At 35.6% G+C, this 21,821-nt stretch overlaps 1 protein-coding gene across 1 annotated transcript; it reads right to left on the reverse strand.

Annotated features, from left to right (window-relative positions):
• Positions 1-25: 25 nt before the first annotated feature.
• Positions 26-9,074, reverse strand: polk (polymerase (DNA directed) kappa). Its single transcript, XM_053480431.1, has 13 exons — positions 8,745-9,074; positions 7,648-7,767; positions 7,127-7,279; positions 6,713-6,844; positions 6,449-6,599; positions 6,075-6,272; positions 5,850-5,974; positions 4,872-5,038; positions 4,609-4,641; positions 4,374-4,470; positions 4,028-4,199; positions 1,053-2,223; positions 26-921 (listed from the first exon to the last, which is right to left on the reverse strand). The coding sequence occupies exons 1-13, from the start codon at positions 8,868-8,870 to the stop codon at positions 825-827; spliced, it is 2,742 nt and encodes a 913-aa protein (XP_053336406.1). The 5' UTR covers positions 8,871-9,074; the 3' UTR covers positions 26-824.
• Between the last annotated feature and the right edge of the window lie 12,747 nt (positions 9,075-21,821).

Genomic DNA, 21,821 nt, shown 5'->3' on the forward strand with positions numbered 1-21,821 from the left:
AATACATAAATACAAAGCTGTAAAATATATGTGCTTTATGCTTTCAAATAATAAATATCAAACCATTTAGGTTTAAAAAAAAACAACATAAAAAAATCAATCTTTTAACTGTTTATTTATGGCTCTGATCCTTCTAGCTTACCATAGACAGTATGGTCTAATAAAGTGCTTTGATTGTGTTTAATTAATAATAAAAATCCTTCTCATAGCACAGCACACGAGGAAAAAGTGCAAAAACTGGATTTGATAGGTTCATATTTTTCTCATATTTTACTTCACTGTTTCTTTATTCAGAATAAAAGTTCAGCAATATGTCTCGGCTCATAAAGATTTTTTTTTTAATATATACAGTACTGTGCAAAAGTCTTAGACACCATATTTGCTGTACCAAATTTGTTATGTTTATCATGTCTGCATAATGTACAAAATCACTCAGTATTTCCATATATAACTTAAAAAATGATAAATAAATAACACTACAGGAGAATACAGTATATGCATGGCTGTAAAGTAAAAAAATATATAGTACAAGAGCAAGTGTGACAAAGTTACCAGAAGAACTCATTCTCCAGCCTGCTCAGTAAAACCTAACAGCTGTTTTCTCATAAAACTGCACAAATCTGTGTCTAAAACTCCTGATTTTAAGCAATGAGTTTCCACTCCAAATATTGACTCTTTATTTTATTGCTCTTTATTACTCTTTATAGAAGTTTCTTTTATGCAGAAATGTTTTCAAAAGCATCTTTTGCGTATGCCATATGTTTGTATGTGCCCAAGACTTTTGCACAGTACTATAAGTAAAATAGTTATTGGTCATCTTAAAATTACTGTTGCTTGTTTCCCTTGAAGAATTTATCAATGGTATGTTTTGTAGCGACGGCTTTGGTTTTCTTTGAAGGAGGAGGAGGTGATGATCCTCGTCTGCAATTAAAAGACACAAAAATTAGTACTGATTTGCCTAAAGAAAAATAATATTCCGACATCCTTTATGTACGTTCTTATTTAACCAGTCATTCAAAGCTGCTGTGTCTGTACAAGTAAAAGGGCCTGACCTTTTGCTTTTTCCTTTTGCAGCAGAGTGTTTCTCCTTATCCGAGATCTGAACCAATGAATCCATTAAGCCATGGCCTGACTGAGCCACTGAAGGAACAGCCTGTCTAAACTCTAAAAGCACCTCCTGGTTGAGACACATGTCGACATGATGGTTGAAGAGAGTAAGGTCATCAGTATCCTGAGCCTGATTGCATACTGGACATATTAATGTGGAGGACTGCTTGTCTATTGGTTCACTAATAACATCAACAGAACCAGCCGTCTGTTGGAAGGGCGCAGCTCTGGAATCGCTCATGGGATCGCACAGCAAGAGAGAACGCTTTTTACTTGTACTTTTAAAGCGTTTAAAAAATGGTGTTCTAAAATCAGAATCGTCTTTTTCAAAAAACAGGGTGGAGGAGCTGGTGCACGGTTCTTCATCATCGCACGTCCTCCTTTCTGAGCTCATGTCTGTGACTTTTTGACGAGTGTGATCTTTCCTTGTTTCACCCTGCTTGCTTAATAGTTTTCCTTCCTGATATCCTTCCATGGACGTGCTTTTATTGTCCACTTCACTGCTAAGACACGTGTCTATATGGTGGTTGAACGATGCAAGGTTTTTCGTTTTAATCTGATTGAAGCACACAGGACATGTGAAACACTGCAGCATACTTGCAGACTGTGGTTTTGTTTCGGTTACACATGATTCTGTCTTTGTCGTGGACAAACTTGATTCCACTTTGGCTGCAGTTTCATCTGTATCTGGATGTCTCACCCATGTGCTTGTCTGAGTTTCTTCTCTTATGACTGTTGCATTGTGGGTTGTGACAATGTTATTTGTAGTGTCAGAGTCCGTAGGTGAGCATTTAAATATTTTGTCTGAGTGTGGTCCAGATGTTCCTTCTCGTTCAAATTGTTTTTGCAGCCTCTTAGCATGGGCCTTTTGGAAGAAGGTCTGCTGCTGAGGTTCAGTTGTGGAGCCAGATTCTGTCCGCCACTTACTGAATCGTTTGGATGTTTCAAGACACTGCTCGTTTGCTGAAGTGGCACTAGAACCCAAAGCACTGACTATTTCTAATTTGGGTGGCTGGACTGAACTGCCACAATCTGATGCGATCTTCAAAAAGCCCACAATGCTTTTCTGCTGGGGCTGTTTATCTTCAATATTGATGAAACTTGAGACACGAACACCTAAAGAAAGAAAAATATGTTATAATAAAGTAAAAATAAAAATTATTAATAATAATAAAAGCAGACAAAATTAAACAAAAAGGATTTAGCATAGTTTTGTAAACCTATTGTTCTAAAATGTAAAAATGTTTGACTAACACAATGAAACTGAAACACTGGCCGATTTAGTGTTGGAGGTTTGATGGCTAAATTTGACCAGCCTGGTGACCAATCTTCATTGACTGCACATTCCACCAGTAAGAGCAGAGTGTAAAGGTTTATTTAATCAGAGTAACAGCACAGTTTTGCTTAAAATATTGCAATGCACACAGCACAGGTAAACATATCAGGACAAATTGTTGGTGCGCGTCTCGCTGCCGCATCTGTGACTAAGACAGCAAGTCTTTGTGATGTATCAAGAGCCTTAATATCCAGGGTACCACAGCATATCACCAAGAAGGTCGAATCACATCCAACAGGAGTAACTGTGGACGCAAGAGAAAGCTGTCTAAAAGGGATGTCCAGTTGCTGGCCGGGATTGTATCCAAAAAACATAAAACTACAGCTGCCCAACTCACTTCCCCTGTTTCCACCAAAATGTACATGGCCGGGCTGCTATAGCCAAACCTTTGGTCACTGCCAATGCCAAACATCAGTTTCAATGGTGCCAGCAGCGAAAATCTGTGGACGATGTAAAAACATGTATTGTTCTCTGATGAGTCCACCTTCACTGTCTTTCCCACATCCGGGAGAGTTAAGGTGTGGAGAAGCCCCAAAGAAGCGTATCACCCAGACTGGGTGGATCAGTGATGGTTTGGGCTGCAATATCATGGCATTCCCTCGGCCCAATAGTTGATGGGCGCGCCACTGCCAAGGATTACCGAACCATTCTGGAGGACCATGTGCACCAATGGTTCAAACATTGTATCCTGAAGGTGGTGCCGTGTATCAGGATGATAATGCACCAATACACACAGCAAGGCTGGTGACAGAAGTGTGATTTGATGAATATGCAAGTGAAGTTGAACATCTCCCATGACCTGCACAGTCACCAGATCTAAATATTATTGGGCCACTTTGGGGTGTTTTGGAGGAGCGAGTCACGAAACGTTTTTCTCCACCAGCATCACGTAGTGACCTGGCCACTATTTTGCAAGAAGAATGGATCAGAATCCCTCTGGCCACGGTGCAGGACTTTTGGACGAATTGATGCTGTATTGGCCGCAAAAGGAGGCCCTACACCATACTAATGAATTATTGTGGTTTAAAACCAGGCGTTTCAGTTTCATTGTCCAACCCCTGTAAATGCTGAATTAGTGTGTGAAGTAAATATAATCCACATTAAAAACCACTGGAGGACTCCATTTCCTATACCCTGTTTTGTGGGTTTCTTGCTCGGCCATGAGCAAGTCTGAGTTTAAGGCTAAAAACATCACAGTTTCTGATAATCCTACAGTGGTACAAATTTTTTGTGAGAATCATTTTTAAACACCAGAGGGCATGGCAGAGCAGGAAAACACACACACAATGTGTAATACGGGGGTCCTCCAGGACCAGAGTTGGAAACCACTACTGTAACATATGGAGAAACCTTTCCTAGTGCTGTTAATCATATCACTGAGTGTATTGTTGGATCCAACAGAGCATGTTATTTTATGCTATTAATCAGAGGTATTAATGGGCATATTGTTTTTTTTTCTATCATGAATAACAAGAGCGAAACATAAAACAATTACAACCACATTATTGATCCTGAAAACAAGGAAATGTCTTTCCATCATATGTGGAGCCATCAAATAACTGTAAAAACAAACAAACCGCATACCCATTAATCTCAGCCTCAGGGGTTGAGGGCTGACATTATCCATCTCAGCTTTCAAAATGTCCTTAGCGGCAGCATAAATCTCCTCTTCGGTGCACACAGCACACTGCAATGTGAATGCTCTGGTCTTCACCTCAAAGTTGACATTCTTTAGTTTCAGTGTGACAGTTTTACCCTGTGTGTAATAACAGAGTATTAAGTGGATTTCTGGAAGTCAATCCAGGCCTTGCTTTATATAAAAAAATACATTAAAAAAAAGTCAGCTGAGCCAAAATCTATATTACTGACAGAGCGTTACAGCTTCTCAGAGGCACTACAGACAGTAAATCTGATTCATGTAAAGCTGTACCTTGAGGCCCTCCCTCTGTAGGTCCTTTGCCAACTCATGACAGAGCTCCTTGCACAGTGAGTACTGCTCGTGCGCATCGCTCATCTCCGCAAACGTCCTGCCATAGAGAGCATCATGAGTCACTCTACTTCTACAGTACTGTTACAGATCTTAATGGCAGTGCATTTCTTTGTTGTTGTTTTTTTAAATCCTGTCTTTAACTTCTTTAACTATGCTGTGTTAAGAAGCAAGTTACCTTTCTGTGCTCATGCTTTTTCTCTCAGAATCTCTGTAGACACAAAGCCAAAAGGACAAATCAGTTAAATATGTGACTGTATTCATAATGATGACTAAACAACTAAATGAATAAGATGAAATGAATGTTATTCATTTACATGGTATATTTTCCTCTATTCTAATTTTTACACATGAAGATTTAGATAGAAAGATGGCCAAAACGTATATAATTTTTATTGAACTCTTACAGTAGTTCAGATCATGTAAGTCAGTGCAACACACCTGCTTATGTGAGTAGAGCCAAGTCCGAGTGAAATTTGAAGGAAATGGTGCCAGGTTGTTTCAGAGAAAAGCAAAGAAAGCATCGCCATCTGCTGTCTGAGCTGGGAACAACTGACAATTCCTAACGCAGCGAGCATCGTTTCTGTCACTTTCCCGATCCCAGAAACCTGCGAAACAAAGACATTTAGCATTTGGGGGTCATGATTTATGATTCACAAATCGCCACACTGACTACAAAATTTAACTTTTTAAAAAACTGTTTTTAAATTTCTAATAGAGATGACCGAGTCGATCAGTCAGTGACCAGAATTGGCTGGTTTTCAGTTTCCGAGTGGTGCAACAGAAACACATTCTTATGGTGTTACATTATCAAAAATGTCTCCGATCTGCCTTTTCCTCCAAACTCCATGAAAGAATTAATCTCAAACCCACTTATTGCATGTCTCAAAACACTGCTCACATGCTAAACCTGCATGCTCACTGTCAAGTCTGAGTTTAAGGCGATGAACATCACAGTTTCTTATAATCCTACAAGTGGTACAAACTTTATTTATACATTTTCATACCATATAGTAGGAGTGCATTATTTAAAATAATTGTTATGGTGGATGATAGAAATAAGTGCTGCTCATTAACAATGTAGCTTTTATTTTGTTTAAGTAAAATGATAAACTCTTGTATTTGAAGTTAGTTTGTATTGTTCAAATGCTGCCATGGTTTATAAGTAAGAAAACTAATAATATAAGGAATGGGCTACATTTAAATAATCATTAGAAAACTAATAGTATAAGGAATGGGCTACATTTAAATAATCATTAAACTTTTTTTTTAAGGAAAATGTTATAACGAATTAGAATATTTACAAAATCATGATACTTCACAACTCAGAATAACTATTTTAATTAAATCGGCACCCAGGTATCGTATCATTCTTGCAGTTTCCGACTTGTGTATAAGCAATAATTAAATGGCAATAACCTTCCGAACTGGCAGCTCTTGGATGAAGTCCATCACAGCCTGTCTGTCAGGAAGAATTCTGTATTGACCATTGGGCTTGTTCTTATCACTGCACACTTTTGCGAGCATCATGTTCGGTGCGATACCTGTTAAAATGGTGAAGGAAGTACATTAGGACACTTTTAGAAAATCATATTATAAATCAAATGCATGAATAAAATGCAAAAATAATTCTTTATATTATACCAGCACTTGCAGTCAGTGTCGTTTTCTGCTCAATACGAAAGCGCATTTCTCTCACAGCTTCTTCGGGACTTGTCCCAAATACTTCCACCCTCCCAACAGCCCCTGGGATCATAGGGGAGGAACTTGGGCTGTCCTCAAAGAGCACAGGGGACAATGTTTCCGTCTCTGCTCCAACATTGGCCTCAGGTTCTGGGATCTCTTTCATTGGAATAAGAGGGGAAAACAATTTTCATTCAATTTCTTAAGACATTAGCATACTGTAACTGCAATTTGACATTTCTCAATGAACATGTTGCTTATTCCTATGCAATAACGCACAAGTCTACAGCAGAGTTAAAGCTACCGTATGTATCAGTATTTAATAGTTACAAGACCTTCTGTGGGTTTCACTTCACAGATCTGATGTGTTCTCATAGACTCAGGCCAGTGCTGCCTCTGCTCCAGATGCTCGGTGATGTCCAAATAAGCTTCATCTAAACTCATGGGCAAAAACTGAGGATCATAGTCTGCAAATATCTCCCTCACCTTTAAGACAAAGACAACAAAATATAATAAAAAGTTGCTGCAAAATGTATTAAACAGTGCACATCTGATTATGATTAAAACTAAAAAAAAAAATAAATAAAAATAAACATTACCTGTTCACTCACTGCTCTGTATTTGTCAAAGTTTAATGGCACAATGACCAGCTCTGGGCAGAGTTTCTTAGCAATGAAGCCTGGCATGGCAGCACGGACACCGTACCTTCTGGCAAGGTAGTTTGAAGTAGACTGAAGATGGTAAACATGAATAGACAAATTGTGACGTAAAAAATTTAAAGCGGCATTTTAATATGCCTGCTAAAACCTAATTCTTATGTAACATCTCCCATCATTTATAATCCATACTAACCCTTCCGCATACCCATGATCAGCAGATTTAACATCATAAGAAGTTACTTATATAAAAAATGGCAAAGAATAGCAATCCTAAGAACTGTAGGTTTGAGTTCGCAATTAACATTTTACCTGTAAATGAGCTAATAACCAAAAACATACAATCAGAATCCTCACCAACATGCTCATGGATCCCACAGCCATGGGTTTATCTTTTAATTCTGGACATTCTCTCATCTCCACAGCAGCATAGAATGCATCCATATCAACATGCACAATTATTCTCTCAAGCTCGCGACTCCTTTCCAGGATGGCAGTCAGCTTGTCCACCTACAAGACAGAAAATGATAATGTAATAAAGCAGAACCAGCAAGAACAGTCTCTCAGGGGGCAGCGTGGTTATCCTTACAACTCAAATTTATTGCTTCCAAGATACTCAGAATCCATAGATGTCCATGTGGTTCCGTCATGGTAAGCTGCTTATTGTCAAAGTAAACTCTTTTTTAAAGTACAGTTTTGTGTGAATGTGTAGTCTGTCCATGATGTATTCCTGTCTGCAGGCAATATTCCTTGAATAGGTTGAGATCCTCTGTGTGCCAATTGCAGGTTAATGAGTAATAAAAATCTGACAAAATGTTTTCTTTTTACCTAATGGTGAATTTAAAGATACTTGTCTTAAACGCAGAATGCAAAAATACCTCTACTTGCGCTTTCTGTATCTGCTGCTCAGTAACCTTGGCTTTATATCGCATCATCTTCTCGATACGCTGGTTCACCTGACGCTCCTTTTTCAGTTCATTCTCATAAAATCTGGATCCCTGCAAAAGTAGATCATGTAGTTAGCATGTTGATTATATATTCTCACTCCATATACATTAAAGTTACTATTTTTCAAGTAAATTTACATTGTACAGTAGAAAAATACAGAAAGATATCGATTCAATTCTGTATCATATTCTCAAAGTGTATTGAAAAGCAAGGAGATTATGAAGAAAAATGATGTACCTAGCTTTAGAATGTATTTTAATTAACTTTTAGAAAAGACAAATATTGTACATAATCTCCTTGCTTTTTAATACACTTTGCCCATCTGTCAAGATCACCCAGTACAATATTATCACAAAACAAACTGAATCGGTACCTAGGTATTATATTGATCTTTCGTGACTCAAGAATTTTATTTGTTACATACATGGTTGTACAAGTACAACAGTAGTGAAATGCAATGCACTGGGATTCCCATCCCATTTGTACAGGGTGTAACAGTGCTCTTAATTCATAATTTAATTAATGTATTTATTTATTAATTAATATTGCAAATAAAGTCCTCCAAAAGGATACTTATTTGATATTGTATACTTTTTTTTACCAAGACCAACAACAGATTTGTTAACACAGGTTCATCACGAGTGGCAGGGACATTTATGTTTATAAAGAAATCATAATCATATTAGAAGTGTTTTATAAATATGTATGAACTCTGTATTCACATCAGTTGAGTATGCTTTGCAAGTACATGTACTGACTGTGCATTTACAAACCTGTAGGATAAATACAGTTTAAGCAGACACCCGGAACAAATTGCTGATCCTGACTGCACTCACATGTCAGTGTTACTGGGACAGGAAGACCAACTAAATACTACGTTGGTCCCATTTAACTGCTGGCAAATAGTACTGTTACACCTACCTGTAGGGTGCACTGATATAGTATTTGGCACTGAATAGACCAGAATAGACCCAATATCAGGCCATAATCCTATTGAATTCATGTAAAGAATGAAAGTACAGCAAACCTTGGACGTTTCGAGAATAATCTTGTTGATTTTGTCCTTGTCGAGACCTTGCATGCCTGCCTTGTTATCATTGAGAGCCACTCTGGAGAGGATGCTGTCCTGTCCTCTGCTCCCACTCGACTCCATCTTCACTGGCTTTAAGAAACAACAACTAAACAACTACGAATATGGTTAATGGTTCTGACTAAGCGAGGTATAAACAGATCACATGAAACTAAAAGAAAAATAGGTAATAAATAAATACCGAGTAGAAAACTGTTATTGGTTATTGAAAACTCGCTGAAAAGCTGCTGAAAAGGAGCAGAAAACATCTTGACACTACAGGTCTCTTCGCCGCCATTTTCAAATTTTCTCGTTGAAGACCGATAAAACGCTGCCATACTGCCACCTGCAGGACAGGAGGAAACACGATCACAGTCTAACCATAGGGAAAGAAAGGCATAGTGTTCCATACAGTCCTACATTTATCTTCTATATCGCTCATTTAACCAATCATGTTAATACGAAACATTTTTGGCATATGAATAAACAAACGAATCAAGCCGATCCGTGCGCCAGCTAAGTTGCTCGTACGTCTGGAAGCCGTTAAAACTTGTTTGAAAGCCAAGCGAAGTAAATTTAAAATTTTGTGTCTGAATGGTTTTTTTTTTGTTTGTTTGTTTCATTCTGTGCAAAAATTAAGGGAAGACAGACAGTAGCACCATGGGTCCTAATAATGTTGGTAAGCATTTCAGCAAAGGAAGCCACATTCAGTTCTGTTTTTAAAGCAGCCGGTGCCAATAGGAATGTATTAAGGTTAAGTGAGATTTACTGTCTATTTATTCCACATTTTATTTACATGTCTATGGAGCTCTGTATACTACACCTTACTATTTTGTTCCCACGCCTTAGTAAGTTGTCTCCCCTCAATTTTTTCCCTGAATGTCACCAGAGGGACTCCACACATGTTTTTTTTTTAATGTTTTGATTGTTTTTATATGTGCGTATGCATATCACAGATTTTTGCCTTAAGAACTCACCTCCAGGACAGATTAAATTTGTATGCCGAGGTATCACTGCACACTAAAATACATCTGCTTTTATTGACTAAACTTTTACTCGTAAATTAAACAGTAAACGTGATGAATGATAAACATGAAAAAAATATGAAAATGACAAAGAAAATGAGAGAAAGGGGACGGAAAATGTTAGTAATCATTAAGTTTTTAATAATTTAATTATTATTTTTCATAATTACTACTTCAAATGATTTACTGTATGTTAGTAAAGGACTGATCCATTTACTTCACATCTATAATAACACCAATTTATCTTAAAGTATGTATTTATTTATTTCTTACAAATTATATATATATATATATATATATATATATATATATATATATATATATATATATATATATATATAGATAGATATATAGATATATAGATATATAGATATTTTTTTTTTTTTTTTCAGGATGTAAATGATTAATTGTTTGTTTTTAGAAGTATGCAAATTAATTAATACATGCAAATGTTACATCCATCAAGTAAATTGTGCCAATATGTACATTACAGTATGTCATCATTATCTGTTCATGAATAGGCCACAGACCCAAACAAAAAAAAATCACTGAAACTATTATACGTTGTTATTATACACTTACAAGCATGTAAAAGAGAATTTTTATTAAGCTATTTTTAAACAGGTTTTATACTGTATTTGTATTTCTATGTTACCTACTGTTTATTCATTACTGTTTATCCTGTGTAGCATCATGATGGCCCTGGAGCCTATCCCTGGGAGCTCAGGGCAGGGAACAACCTGTCAACCCATCGCAGAATACAGACACATACACCGACACAGACAGATGTTCTTACAATCACACAGTCATACACTACAGGATGTCTGGAAACGTCACTCAGCCGACACCACATGTCATTAATCTGTAGTGAGAAAGTGGAAAACTCACCAAGCATGGGGGGAACATACAAACTCCACTCACAGGCCAAAGGCAAGATACAATCCCCCCAATCCTGAAAGTGTGAAGCAACAATGCTTGTAAACAGCATATAAGGCCTAAAAACTTAAGCAAAACCATTTTGAGAACGTACCTGTCAGGTAACATTACAGAAATGTTTCCAGAATGTAAATATGTAATTAGATAAATAATACCGTAATACGGGAAAGCAATCTTAATCTATTATTCCTTGCTTAATAACAGGACAACATTTTGATTTAAAAGTACCTGACATCTTTCTGAGAAATAGCTGAATTTGTTATGCAAAATAAAGCGTTTTTGGAACATTATGAAAGGGTTCCCTAAATAACTGAACAGGAACCAAATTAGGGAATTATTAAACTTAAAATTATAAAATGTATTTATTTATTCTATTTAATTTTTTTATCCGACACAGATGCTCTGTAATGATACTTTTAAAAATGTGCATGATTTTTCCAGCAATATGTTGTATATATTTACTGTAATGTTTATTTTCTATTCCTGAAGTACCCATAGGTGGTGCCATTGCCTTCAGATGAGATGGCAAAGAACTATTTATTTTCAAAACTGCTTATTCTTTGTAGTAAATACACATTGCAAACACATTACAGGGCACAAACACACACCCAATCACATATTGCGTACAATTTGGAAATACCCAATTGGCAACAGTGCACTAAGAATCCTACTCTTCCATTTCAGCTGTTAGTACATAGATCCACTGCATATAATTTGTAATGTTTTTTTCTCATTTCTTTCTTTTTTCTTTTTTTTCTATGATCGATTTGTGAGATATTTTCTCCATACGTATGTTTGATATGAACATTACTTGAAGCTGTTTACCTGTCTCTGCATGATCTTGTGCTTTTACTTAAACTAATTTTGTGATAGCCAGCTTAACGTCTGTGGATTTATGCATTGTTACAGCCTGACCTCACCTGCTTCTAAATCTCTTTGATTCCTTGTGGTCAGATGTCTTTTCTCCTTTGATATTGGTATCTCACCTACAAATCTGCTCAGTCTTCTGTTAAACAGAACTGTTAGCACACAACTGCTGAAGCCAAGTTGAAAGAGCCAAATATGTGTTAAGGGTGAACTAAACAATGTGGGACGCAGTTATTTATAGGATTAGTCTTAAGTACATATCCATCCTAACAGGTAGTTCTTTTCTTAAGAATAAAGAATGCATGTATTATCGAATAGTGTTTTGACATATAATCATTAAAAAAAAAAAGGAAATCAGTTTTTGTTGTGACCAAAATGATGTGTGTGCTGATGTCTGTGTACTGTAACCGCTCATTTTCTTGATTTTTTTTTTTTTTTCTAGTAAAGGGCTTAGGAGACAAAACTTTTTTTCCTCTAGTACATGTTCTGAGTTGTAAAAAGAATCTACCAGTTACAGTATATATTTTAAAAGCTACAAAGAGTTTTCAAGTTAAACCAAGACTTCCAATAAAATTACTCATGAATGATGGTGTAAGACCTTTTGATATTTACAGAAGGCCTCTCAGCCATAGGAGAATCCTAGCCTTATTAAAATGGATGGATGATACAAACGTTTTAAAGAAGGCTGTACATCTGTGAATGAAGATGGTTCAGAGCCCACTGCAATTTTTCCCATGGAAATACAATGAGTGGAATGGTCTTAGGGAAAATTGATTTGATCACCGAAGCGTTCTGTTTTTGCAGGACAATGCACAACCTCATACTGCCCACCACGCTTTTCTTTCACATTAAAGAAACTTATTTCCACATTCCCAGCACAGCTTTAGCCAAACCATCGTTTCAGACATGAAACAGGCAGTCCAATCATGGCTTTGTCATTCTGAGAAAACTTTCTACCTTGATTGTATCCAAGTTTTAGTAAAACACTGGGATAAATACATAAGTGCAGCAGGGGAATACAGATAAATATAGGGAGGTTTTTGGACAATCAAAAGTTAGAATTATGTGACTTGGACAATTTGAAGGTTTCATAATTCACAAGTTGTGCAGATCATACTATAAGTACTATGAAGATGCGAAACAAGCATCTATCAAACCTAAAAAAAATCAAGAAGAAAAATACAAAAGCATTTTCAAATTCCCCAAAACACACCAAAAATACAGTATGACTTATGTTTGACCTTACTACCTTAACCTTACTACTGCCTTTATCTCAATAGCACACATCTGCTGACATGATGTTGTGTTAGTGTCAGTTCTTTGTATACTATTTAATTCAACTTCTCATTAACAGTAAATGTTTCTATATGTTATTGTATATATAGATCCAGAGAAACATTCAGTTCTTTACTGTGTGGCAGATGACCATAGACAAATGATAAAACCATCTAAACTCAACTAAAACATTTCTCACCGTCATTGAATTTTATCTGACCTTCTTAACTTTGTTGACTTCCTTTTTTACCACCCCATACACCCACATGAAATGCGTCAGATCATTTTTTTTGTCTGAATTGTACCATTAAGTGTTCTCTCTTCCTGATTTCATTTCTGTGTCCAATGCTGTAGAAAATCGGTACTGTACCTGTACCACAACATGCAAGTACTGTAAGGCAGGCTGCAACAATAAAGCACTGTTTAAATCTCAATCTCAAAATCTACCTCTCACATACTGTACAATAGTTTTTCAGTCAGTTGTTCTCATATACACATATACTGTACTCACTTGTTAGACAATACCACATTATTCATGTATTTATCAAAATGAACAATCATACAGCAGCAGCTCAGTGCATTTTTATTTAATTCGGTTGTTTGATATGAACATTACCTGAAGCTCTTTACCTGTCTCTGCATGATTTTTTGCTTTGCACAGCTGCCACATAACTGTCTAATAATTTCATGAAAATTGAGGTTTATAGATGTCTAAAGGTTTTTCATATTTACAACATTAACCTCTGAAAAACCTCTGAAGTGAAAGCGAGATGAGATTAGTGCCATTGAGAGAACCATGTTTGCAATGAGAAATCTACTGTTGTTATATTAAGCATTAGAAGTTGAAAACATAAACCGACCTCTACCTACTGTATCTCCAGCTTGATGTATTCAGGAGGGAACAATACTTTATTTCAGCAACACTGTTTATTGTCCATTGCAGTGTTCCCGAATTATTATCCAGGACTCCAGACGGAGTGCAAATGTTAGTCTATTTCACATATCACTTATTCAGGAGTGTTTTGAATAGTAAAAAAAAAAAAAAGTTGAGCTGTATTTAAACATTGTGAAATATTGGCTTTAACAAGATTTATAATACCTGTCTATAATACCAGTCTAAAAGTGCCATGATGAACTATTTGACCAAATATTGTAAGTAGAACAAGATAAAAGACTATTTAATTCCTTTTGATCGTTTACATAACTTTTTAATCACATGATGGTCCTTTGTCTAACACATCAGACAAAGACTGGGTGATGTAATTTATAAGTTTTGGCATGGACTTGTTGCTTCCAAAGAACCAAATCCAGCTCATCTGGATCCAGCTCATTAGTACCAGTTTAGTTATTATCTTTTCATCTGTGATCTTTGGCATACTGAAAACAGGTCTATACAGATCACTAATATATATATATATGTATATATATATATATATATATATATATATATATATATATATATATACATATACATATATATATATATATATATATATATATATATATATACATACATATACATATATATATATATATATATATATATATATATATTAGTGATCTGTATAGACCTGTTTTCAGTATATATATATATATATATATAGTACAAGAGATAAGACATGGAGAAAACCACACAACATTATCTAGATTAAAATCTAAAATAAATAAATACATTTTATTTATTTATATCTAAAATAAATAAATCAAATTTATTTATTCATTTTAGATTTCATTCTATATAATGTTGTGTGGTTTTCTTCATGTCTTATCTCTTGTTTTCTTTTCTTTCTTTTTTTTGCTAGATTATTATATATGTCATATTATTTCATATTAACCTGTTCTACTTTGTTTTGTTTTTCTTGATACTCATATTGCTCAGCAGAGTTCTTGTAATTTTTGTTGTTTCTGATCCTAATGTGTCATATGTTTTCTGCTTTGGATTTACAGATTTATGCGTGTCTAGTCGAGCTAGACACGCAGAAACTGCCTGTAAACTTGTAAAATTCTGTTAATATAGAGATCAAGATTGATTTATTCAGGCATGTTTTTGGTATTTAGAGAAAAACCTGTAACTATTTACCTCAGCTGACATCTCTCTGTCAATAACAGGTTTTCCAGTGCTTGTATGAACTTGTACTTCTTTCATAATACGTCAGTATATAGCTTTGAACCTGATAGACGGGTTCATCTGAACACACACTTACATCTTCCTTCCTATGCTGAAAAATGTAGTAGTGGTCTAAACACATGATTTGGGTAATATATTGCATAACAACTAGACATGTTATTTCTGTTGAAAGTACTGTACATCCTATATCATCGCTAGTTCTGGAACAATTATGTAATCTACCATGGAGTATAGACATGTTGAATTCATGAGGGCAGAACCTACTGTTCTGTAATGTTTGGTGTTACATTAGAGTGTGCTTCTTAACCCTAGTATGCACTCCACTGAAAGATGGAAAGAAGCCTCTTTAGAGGTTAATAATGGCCCTGTTACTGTTTTACAGTTCCAGGTTTACAACATGACCGCCTTTGAACTACCTTTGATGTGGTGGTGAGCCCGTTAGCACTATGGTTTAGTGGTTATCTTTACAGTATTTAAACATTCATTGTATTTTTGAAATAAGTCTCTGTTACCAAAAGTATGTCAACAAAACAGACAAACAGAAGATTATGTCAATGGAAAGGTGTAAAATATTTACCGAACTCACCACATGCTACTGCTTAACTCTCAAAAATCTCTTTTCCTTGGCTTTTTGTTTGTAAGATTCCAAACTCTTTGTAGCAATTGGGATTCCAATGCTTTTACTTAAAAGGAAGTTTTAAAAACTTTGTTTATTTAGTTCTAGAAAAGGAATTAAACTTTTTCTTGTATTTTTTTTAAATATGTGAAAAAAGAAAGATTGTCATAAAAAAATTTAACAATTTCAGGTGTTGAACATCTCCTTCCGTTACATCAACAGTCTTTATAGCTTACGTATCTTCCAAACACTTGCCATCCTGCAAAAAAAAAACCGTCCATAGAATTTTCATACAATTGTTCTATTCATTTTAAGCTGCATTGTCTATAGTTTATTTTTTGACAGTTGTTCAAAAAAAGTTATGTTTAATTAAGTCTTTCGAAATAAACAAGGTGGATATAGTGGAGACAAAGTAATTAAGCTAAAATAATCAGCAAAAGCCCTGGCCTTTTTTGCTGATATTTAATGCCCTGGCCTGGAACAGTAGTTTTTACTTTCTCTGGTCTGGTGCTTACATTAACATGGGTTGGGTTTGATTCCTCACCAATCAACCCTCATCCACCCATAAGGGTTGTGCCAATAAGCACATCCAGCATAAAAAACGTTTTTCCCCTAACCCATCACCAAAGTGTTACTATAGAATACTTTCTACAGAACTGGTGTGAATGCAATGTGCATGTTAAAGAATTAACATGCATTATAGCACACATTTGAAAGATTAACATCATAACCGTTGTGTCTACTTACGTATAAATAACACACCAGTGGATTACCCTTCATCCTTTCTCTCTCTCTCTCTCTCTCTCTCTCAGGAAGATATTCAACAAACAGTGAGCAAACGATTTTAAATTAGGTAGAAAAAATGAAACTTGCTTTGCTGCATTGGTATGCATGTTAACAGGGTGGATTTGTCGCTATTTTCAGAATTTTCTTTTTTTTTTCTCCATCACCCTTCACAAGTATTCTTCCATTCCAGAAAGAGGTGTAAAAAAAATAAAGTGCACAGCTGTCTTCACTGAGGGTGTTCTCTCTGAGGAAAAGCTCCGTCTGAGCATTTTTTTGTGCTTATTTAACAAAAACATCACATAATATGATTCCATAAGCAAAAAAAGTGTAACAATTGAACTGTTGTGTAAAATATGATTTGGCTTATAAAGAGTGTTACTGCAAATGGATAGAGTCACACTCCCCATAACCTGGCTGTTTCACTCACCCTGGAGCTGTAACACACTAGATTAACTGTATCATACGCTATTCTGTTCTTATTGCTGTTACAAGCATTTGAAAGCCTATCCTGATGATATTGTTCTATATATGTAATATCGTCAAGATAGCCTTTAAATGCTTATAACAGAAATAAGAACAGAATAGTGTCTAATAATATACATAACATAATATATAATATTATATAAAACAAATTTGTATTATTAAAGTCAGAGTGTATATAACATAACAGGCAGATGCTGGATGCTTACATTAAATATTGTAATGTTATGTACCAATCACATTATCACACATTGTCAAGTTGAGTTTAAAACATTTTTTATAATACTTTTCTCTCTGTAGTTTTCACTGGTGAGGTCAAAGTGCTGCTCTTTGATTCTAATCACTCCCAGGTGGCTTGAGAAGCCTGGCTCAGAGACGGCTGCAATAACCTATAGCAGGTATAAAGTACAGACAGACAATTCATTCCAGACCTGCCCTGTGGATTTTGTGGTTGTTTTGCTGAAGGCAGTCACATTTAGAGGTCTCCCCTTCTCTTCAGTGTACACATCTTTTGAAAAGCACCGTTTCCGGGAGGAGCCTGCAGACGTGTCTCCATATTTACTCTGTCTCTTAGACAAACTTCGGTCATTAAATGGATTCCGTGCATTTTACCTGGCAACAGTATGTAAATTATAATTAATTTGATAAAGATTACTGTCAGTCTGTGTTTCCTTAGACTAATAAGCACAGGATGTGAAAGCCTTTTAAGCTATTAGAGGTCATTATTATTATTATTATTATTATTATTATTGTTATTATTATTAATAGTAGTAGTAGTATGTAAAATAGCTCTTTTGCTTTGAGGCCTCTTACAAAATGTTCTGTTTAAATATAAATGTGTGGGGCACCGCCATTAGTAGCACTGTTTTTGTGTTCATTCATACAAGGAGCAAAAAAACCACTGGACCTTAGAAGAATTTCCTGTTGTGCAAGTTGAATGAGGTGTGCTCAAGTCAAACCAGGATTTTTGATTGCGTGGAATAAACTATTTCATCCCCTGCTACGCTAATGCACTTATCCCAGTGTTTCACTAGTGCTTGGACACCACTAAGTTTTCTTAATATACCGGAGCCATAATCAGACTGCCTACTTCATGCCTGAAAAGCCCACTTTCTGAAAAATCCGTCAATGTATATAACATGTAGAAATAGCTTAGAGCAAGGTCTAGACTGTATAAGGGATGTGGCAATGGTGAGGAGGGCAAAAGCCGTTAAAGAAACCATCTTCTGTACATGAGCTTCAGGAAGCAATCAATCAAGCATGGATTGAGCAAGGTAGACGTGTTTTGACTCTATTCCTAGCCGGATCAAACTGGTTTTGAAGTATAAAAGCCTTCATACTAAATATTGATTTTTTTTTTATAGCAATTTCATTTCAAAACATAATAAATATATTTTTATTGTCTTGTAATTACTTAAAAATTTGAGATTGCCCTTAAAACATAGAACTAGACTTTTGTTTACAAAATACAGTACACACAGAATACAGGTATTAATAAAGTCTTATACATAATGCACATATTGCATATATAAATTTGTGATTTATTTAATACATTCTAGGATGATACTGGACTTTTTTTCTTCAAAACTTTGAAATAACACACATAGCATTAGGTAATTAAGTAACAACGCCAACAACAATCAGTTGTTATTGTAAGACAAACGTCAGCTGTTCTGGAATACAGTAAGTCTTTCAAGAACAGTATTGTCAAGTGCATCTGCAAAAACAAAAACAAAAAAAACATCAAGCACCATGATGAAACTCATGAAGGAAAGTTAATTTAGAGCATTTTATAGCATTGTTTTATAATGGTTGGCATGTTGGTTTAGTGGTTCGGGCCTGTGCTTGGTGGGTTTCTGCCCTGTATGTCAAATACACATATGATATATCCATCTATTTATGTGTATGTGCGCATGTGTGTGTATTTGTTTATGCGTGTGTACTTGTGAGTGTGTGATTTAGCCCTAGGTTGCTTAAGCTAGACTCAGAGTTAAAAGGAAAATGACACATTTACAGATTGCTCCCATATGATGATTATCATTGTGACACAACAACCTGTTTCTTGATCGCTGATTTGTGATTCAGACTAATTGCATTATTCAGAAATAACTGCATCAAATATTTGCCAGGCTCATTTACGGAATATGTACTGTAAGTGATTATGCAGAAAAGCATGTCACAGTCTGATTAATTTCCATTTTATCAAAATATGTCTTATGTAAAAAGAAATCACAGAAAAGCAGCTAGCCAGTGAGGATGGATCAAATTTACCTACTTTGTTTACCAAGGCTTAGTAGTGATTGATTCCATCTTTGCCTCACCCCACCCTCCTTGTCTCCTCCTCTACCTGTAAGATGTGTCTCAGTCTACAGTCACACCTGTCCTACATAGACCGAATGTCTAACGCCTGCCTAAATTGTTTTTTTTTTTTTGGTGTTTATTTTATTTCTCTTGCAGCCAATCCCAGAAAACTTTTATAGGTATTCCCATATCTGCTAATCCCCAGGCCTTTCATTAGCAAACCATGTTTCATTCCCCTCCCTGAGGCAAATGAGTGACTTTCAGTAAAATGTGTAATAGCACGTTTTATGTTTTGTGCTTACTGTGTTTCCGGTTCTATGATTGTCCTTTTTTCTTACTTTTCTTCTTTCTCACAGGTGAAGTTGTCACAGGCTGTATTTGCCAAGAACAATACGTTCAGGCAGATTAGAGCAAGTCAGGCTTAAATAATTTGGGGAACTTGCCCTCCTGCCTTGGTCTACAGGTTTGGGATTTAGTAAGAGCCAGAATCTGTGTAGCATGTACCTGCATGGTTGTAAACTTTTTGTTTTTTCAACCCTGGTACCTCATGAACTGCAATGTTTTGCACAATTCTACATTTAAAAAAAATTATAAATTAAGTTTGTTTTTAATCACTCACTAGGAAGAGTCATAGTGCCATTCTGTCATGATGAATAGACTCAATTTCCTGTGCCATTAAATGCTCATTAGAACCATAAAATCATTAGTGGTTTGTAACAGTTATTGGCTTTAAAGGCACTCAAAAGCCAAGATCACCGTGCTGAGTATCAGTGGTTTACCAGCAACCTTTAGAAAACATTTACTATCATAAATAATAAATAATTTCATTCCTGTTATGTGTTCCTGTACTTTTCTGTGGGAAGGGCAGTGACACTACATGATAAAGCAAGCCACTACAACATAATAAGCAGGTAACCCAACCCAACCCAACCCAACCTATTCCAAAAGAGTCTCATACATTCCTTGTCAATCTACATTTGCAGAGAGAAGCAGAATGACTTAATGGCCTCACCTCTTTAATAGTTCAGGTCAAAACACATCTCTTCACGCAATACTGTTATGCATGTTGTATATAATTTGTCTTGTATTTTATCCAAGGTTAATGTGATGTGATATAGGTATATGTATTCTCTTCCCTTCATTCTGTCTATTTTTGATGGATGATTTACATTTATCGTTTTTTTTATATATTGTAAAGGCACTGTGAAAATATGTTTTTAATTACCCATATTCAAAAACATGTCATATGAATTGTGCACTTTAAAACAGACATAACGAAAGTTCAGATTTAATAATGTTACGATAGAGCCAAAGGCACATAACTACAATACAATATATCAAGTGAACCTGGATCATAATGTGCACTTGTACATGCCTTGTGCCGCACTGTTTGTTAAGATTCTGGCATGGTTGTTGCTGTTTTGTGTGTGATACATTATCGCTTTATGCTTTTTTTGTCTTGTGTCTGTGGTCCAGGTTTATAGTTCTTTTGTTTATCATCATGTTAATTTGTTTATATATTTTGTTAATAAATTATCTGCACTCTAATCTTCTTCCATTGCAAACCTCTGACAATAAGGAACTACTAAAAATATAGATTTTATCTTTAGTTCCTGACACAGTTTAAAAGAACCAGTTTGGTTGCAGGATTAGTCAATTTAATTGGGACAGGTTATGCAAACACCAGTTATGGTTTTAAAGTATAGTATAAGCTTCTTTTTTTTTTTTTTTTAGCTTGTATTGTATGAAAATGTCCACATTGATGAAATGTATAATGATACATATTTTTATTTCAGTCAGGCAGCTTAAGTCATTCGCTAAAGCTCTTTGTTGGTAGACTGTTTGATTTTATTCTGGATCATGGTTTTGCTGGGGCTCATAGTCACTGAGGTTGCAACCATTACAATGAGGTGTTCTAATTTACTGATTACTATTGTAAGCGGCTGCACATAGTCCATGCATTCAGAGTTTTTTTTTTAACCCCCTTATTTTATGTACTGTAAGATTTAAGTCCTGTTAAGAATGTTTGTCACTTACTTATTACCGGATTAAGGACAGTCAAGACTGTCGGTTGCCTGGGGTTATACTGTAGACTTAATTCTTTATGCCTCATTATTCTTATAAAAAAGACAAAAAAGATCATCTTTAGCAGTTGGTCATAGTTACTGGAATTAAAGGCACTCTAAAACCAAGATCACACCACCATATACCAGTGGTTTACCAGCAGCCATTAACAGCGCCCATTAGAAAACATTTACTGTCATAAATTATAAATAATTTGGCCTATGTAATTGTCCACATAAGCATTATATTTTGTGCCCCTTTGCACTCATTCACTTACTATCTATACCACTTTATCCTGTATAAAAAGTTGTGGTGGGCCTGGAGCCTGTCCCAGGAAACTTAGGGCATGAGGTGCCAATCCATCACAGGACGCACACACACTCATTTTTTTGCGGGGAACACCAATTAGTCTAACCTGCATGTCTTTGGACTGTGGGAGGAAACCAGAGTACCTGGAGGAAGCCGACCAAGGACAGGGGGAACATGCACACACACCTGCCAGTTTTGTTTTATTTACTATTACTAGTTACTATCTAAAGTCATGCATTATTTTTGCA

Source organism: Clarias gariepinus, chromosome 21 (assembly GCF_024256425.1).
Source record: "Clarias gariepinus isolate MV-2021 ecotype Netherlands chromosome 21, CGAR_prim_01v2, whole genome shotgun sequence".
NCBI classification, from domain to species: Eukaryota; Metazoa; Chordata; class Actinopteri; order Siluriformes; family Clariidae; genus Clarias; species Clarias gariepinus.